Here is a 4149-nt window from a genome sequence, read left to right on the forward strand (position 1 = left end):
TTCATTCTGTCCTCGGTCCCTGGCTGGGAGCAGGGGCAGCTAGGCGGGACTTCCCTTCGGGAAGGACGAGGCCTCTGCTGGGGCTGTTGTGTGGTTTGTGTGCACACGGCCCCTGTGGCCCATTTTCTTCACTCTCACACGGTCGGCGTGTGATCTGTGTGGTTTGAGGTAACATCAGGGACTGCCCTGTCACTGGGCATAGCTGCCCTGCCTCATGCCTGGGGATGCTGGGTAAGGATGGCCCAGGGCTGGGATCACTTAGACCTGGGGAATGGTTAGTGGGTAATTCATCAAACAGCACATGGGGTTCACGTTGAGGTGACTGTGGCTTCTATCTGGTCCTTGCTCCAGCTTGGTGATTTGGCCACAGGAAAAGGATGAAGAAGGGGAAAAGCCCAGGCCGGGCAGACAGGGCTGGTGGGCACAGGACCGAGGGCACCAGCTAGGATGGGACCCACGTGGATGCTTGGCTTGCTCCTGCAGCTCCTCCCCCCCCCCACCACCATCCCCTGTTTATTTTGTCTGCTTTTTGACAAAACTCTCCTTTTGGGGAACTCCAGCCCTGTGCATGCAGAGCAGAGGATGGGAAAGGCTGGACCCCTTGATCAACTAGAGGTGCCCAGTTCCTCTCCAGGTGTGCCACACTGCAGCCACAGAGAAGGAAGGACATGGCCAGGCCCCCTGAGGACACCTAGCCCCTCCCAGAGAGGGCAGTTGGGTAATGCCAGGAGCGAAAGCTTTGGCTCCCACTGGGTCCCCAGTAATCATCAGTAATTAGTGTGAGAGACGGAGCAGCTCCATGAGCTGATGAGGGACTGTGTTCCTGCCCGAGGTCAGAACCAGGTGCTCCAGGCCTAGAGAGGGACCAGAGAGGTGGCGTCAGGGAGGCCAGGCTGGAAACCTGCTCTGTTCTTGCCAGCCGTGCCTGCTCAGGACCAGCAGTGGGATGGGGATGGCAGGAACGGGAGAGGGCTTGAATCCCTTGGGGTCTGCCTCAGCCTGAGTAAGTCACTTCCCCACTCAAAGCTCCATTTTCTAGCCTGTGTCAGGATGAGGATCCCGGCCTGGACGTGGGTGGGAGGACAAGGGCCCTGACACCTGACACGGTGGCTTGCCAATGTTAGCCTCTCCCTTTCATGTGCTGGGCTCTGGCCCAGGGCCCACGTCCATATTTTCTGTTCTCTGCTGTCCTGTGCGTGGGCTTCCGGCCAGCACAGCCTCTGGAGAAGGAACGAGGGTGGGTTTCTGGAGTCACTGCCCTGGTGACATGCAGAGTGATGCTTGGCCTGCAGTGGTCTGTGTATCTCAGCTGAGAAAAGCAAGGTCTCAGTCCCCACTCTGCCACATCCCGGCGGGTACTCTTGGAAGGCGCAGGCCGGTGGCGTTTGGTGCTTTGGGGCCAGGAGGAGCCGCTGACACCACTCTCTGTGTGACCTCCTCTGCAGGGCATGGGCGGGCAGCACAATTACTTTGGCCTTTGGGTGGATGTCGACTTTGGGAAAGGACACAGCAAAGCCAAGCCCACGTGCACCACATACAACAGCCCGCAGCTGTCTGCCAAGGAGCACTTCTGCTTTGATAGGATGGAGGTGTGGGCGGTCGGGGACCCCTCGGAGGCGGAGCTGGTGAGTGGAGGCATCCTCTGCATCCAGGCAGGGGCCTTGCTGGCCGTTTGGGTGCTGGTATCCACATAGCTCCAAGTTCTGCCAGGGATTCATGGATGGTTTAATAGAGTAGCCCTGGGGATTATGGACCTGCCCTCTGTGTGCCCCTGGCAAGCTGGGTGGCCCTGTGTTCCCTCTGCCTGTCTGCAAGACAAGGTGGGGTCTGGCACCCCATCTAATTCCCTGGTGCTGCAGCTGAGTCATTGCTGGGCCCCTGGTACCTCTCATAACACCTTCCACACGTCCTCTTGACCATTGAATCCCAGGGTGGGAGGCCACAGGCAGGGGACTGTGCCCATTATCCCAGTGGTGACAGTGGAGTCCTGCTTCCACTCCATCAGGGGATAGGGGATGTCACTGCTTGCTCTTGGTTACCTGGGAGCCCTCCTCTCTGTGCTTGTCACTGAACACACCCACCCTCTTCCTTTTCCCCAGGCCAAGAGCAATAAGAGCATCCTTGACGTGGACCCTGAGGCCCAGGCCCTGCTGGAGATCACTGGGAGGACCCGCCACAGCGAAGGGCTCCGGGAGGCCCCGGAGGAGAATGACTGAGCAGGAGCCAGGGCTGGGATTCAGCGGAGTAGAAGGCCCGTCCGTGGCCCATCCCCTTCCTCATTGGCTTAACTTTACTAGAGTACACGGGCCATAGCCAGGTGGTCCTGGACGTGCTCAATCAGAACCAGAAGCAAGAAAAATCCCTCCGATGCCCTGGACTGATGGGCGGTGTTTCTCCCACAAATCATTACGTGTCAAGTGAGTGACTTAACCTTACCCTTTGTTCATTTTCTATCAATGAGAAGGTAGAAATGAAGGCTAAAGACTTTGATGATAACACGGTCTCATGGTGGCACAGGAGGTGCCTGCAACTAAGGGTCCCCATCTGGCTCTCTCAGCTGTGTTTAAATGATTCTGTGTCATGAGCAAATGGGGCATTTGGGAGAAGCAAAGTTTGGCTTCTGTTAAATCTGGGAGCTTGGTTGATATGCATATATATGGCCCATCCTGTCAGTCAGTAGTAAGTGATGTCCCAGTGCTGGCCTGGCTTCTAGACCTCTGGGCCGGAGTCATAGCCCTCAGTATTGCTGTTTGCCCAGGGCTGCTCCCGAAGGGAATGATGGGCAATTCAATGGTGCAGACTCACAGTAAATAAACTCCAGTTATCCTGAAGTGCTCAACATTACATAGGTGGGTGGGATGTCCCATCAGACACAGGTCTGGAAAACTGCGTGCTCTGAGGCCGTCAATGCTGCCACTACTTAAAGGAACTGTGAGCTCTTCTGTAAGAGGTATTTCTCTTCCTTTAGTCTTTTGCTGTTACCTTTGACCTTTTGCAGATCGGCTGAAAATGCAGCCTCTTCCGTAGTTTGCCTTGATTATAAGCCATAGTAAATTGAGCTGTTTGCATTTTGCAGGGAAGCTCATCAAAACTTCCACTTAGCAATACCCCCGACTAAGCCTTGTGTATTGGCTTCCTAAAGAAGGCGCATGCTCAGAGGCGCGCCACAGACAGGCATAGTCATGATTGGTATTCCCTATAAAAAGCCAGCTTTTAATGGCTTGTTGGGAACATTATATGATCTTAATTGACAGCTTAGCAGATTCAGAATATTAAGATCTTCAAATATCTCCTCATGAATCCAAAGAATTAGGTCCCTACTGTCACTTTGTTTTTAGATTTTTTTGGTAAAAATGCAATTAGATACCTCACTAATAAAAGGTGGGAGTCTGTGCCTTGAATAACGCTTGCTGGTGCCTCTGCCTTCTGGCTGTCAGGAGGGTTATGATTTGTCTACTGATAGACAGCTCGCCTCTTACCTTGAGCTTGTTCTAATGAAGAGTTCAGATCACAAAGGGGGATCTGCTTCCTGAGAGGACCGTCACAGGGGAATCAAGGGCACCTGCTGGGTGTTTGGCACCTGTGCACTGCCCTGGGGGTGAGATTCTGCCTCTCAGCAGACAGACAGCGTGTTAGCTGGGTCTGAGAAACTTCCAACGTTGGTTTTAACGAATGAAGAGTTTGTTCTTTTGTGAAACTAGACTTAGTGTTTCTTAGCAGCCATGGTTTTCTTGTTCATTTGTTAGTAAGGAATATGAAATGAATAGGTTTCCAAACGCTAAGCCATCTTTGTATTTTAACTCTCACTCTTCTAATGTGTTGGTTTAGTTTGGTTTGTCCTTGTGTAGTACTTCTGTAGCAATGTGTTTAAGCGATTTGGCCTGGAATTGCATTTTATGTAAATCGTGCTTTAGTTTTATTTTATTATTATTTTTTTGAGACAGAGTCTCACTATGTCACCCTCAGTAGAGTGCTGTACCGTCACAGCTCACAGCAACCTCAAACTCTTGGGCTTAAGCGATTCTCTTACCTCAGCCTCCCAAGTAGCTGGGACTCTAGGCACCTGCCACAGCACCCCACTATTTTTTTGTTGCAGTTGTCATTGCTGTTTAGCTGGCCCAGGCTGGGTTCTAACCCATCAGCCTGGGT

General features: G+C 52.8%; 1 protein-coding gene across 1 annotated transcript in view; it reads left to right on the forward strand.

Moving 5' to 3' along the window:
- Window positions 1–2512, forward strand: part of TLDC1 (TBC/LysM-associated domain containing 1) — an 18470-nt gene extending 15958 nt beyond the window's left edge. Inside the window, exons 5-6 of the mRNA XM_012806095.2 lie at window positions 1446–1625; window positions 2100–2512. Coding sequence (XP_012661549.1) covers window positions 1446–1625; window positions 2100–2216 — 297 coding nt within the window. The 3' untranslated portion in view covers window positions 2217–2512. The remainder of the gene's footprint in view (window positions 1–1445; window positions 1626–2099) is intronic.
- Window positions 2513–4149: the final 1637 nt, after the last annotated feature.

This window comes from Otolemur garnettii, unplaced genomic scaffold (assembly GCF_000181295.1).
Source record: "Otolemur garnettii isolate 467f Iridium unplaced genomic scaffold, OtoGar3 scaffold00047, whole genome shotgun sequence".
Lineage (NCBI taxonomy): Eukaryota > Metazoa > Chordata > Mammalia > Primates > Galagidae > Otolemur > Otolemur garnettii.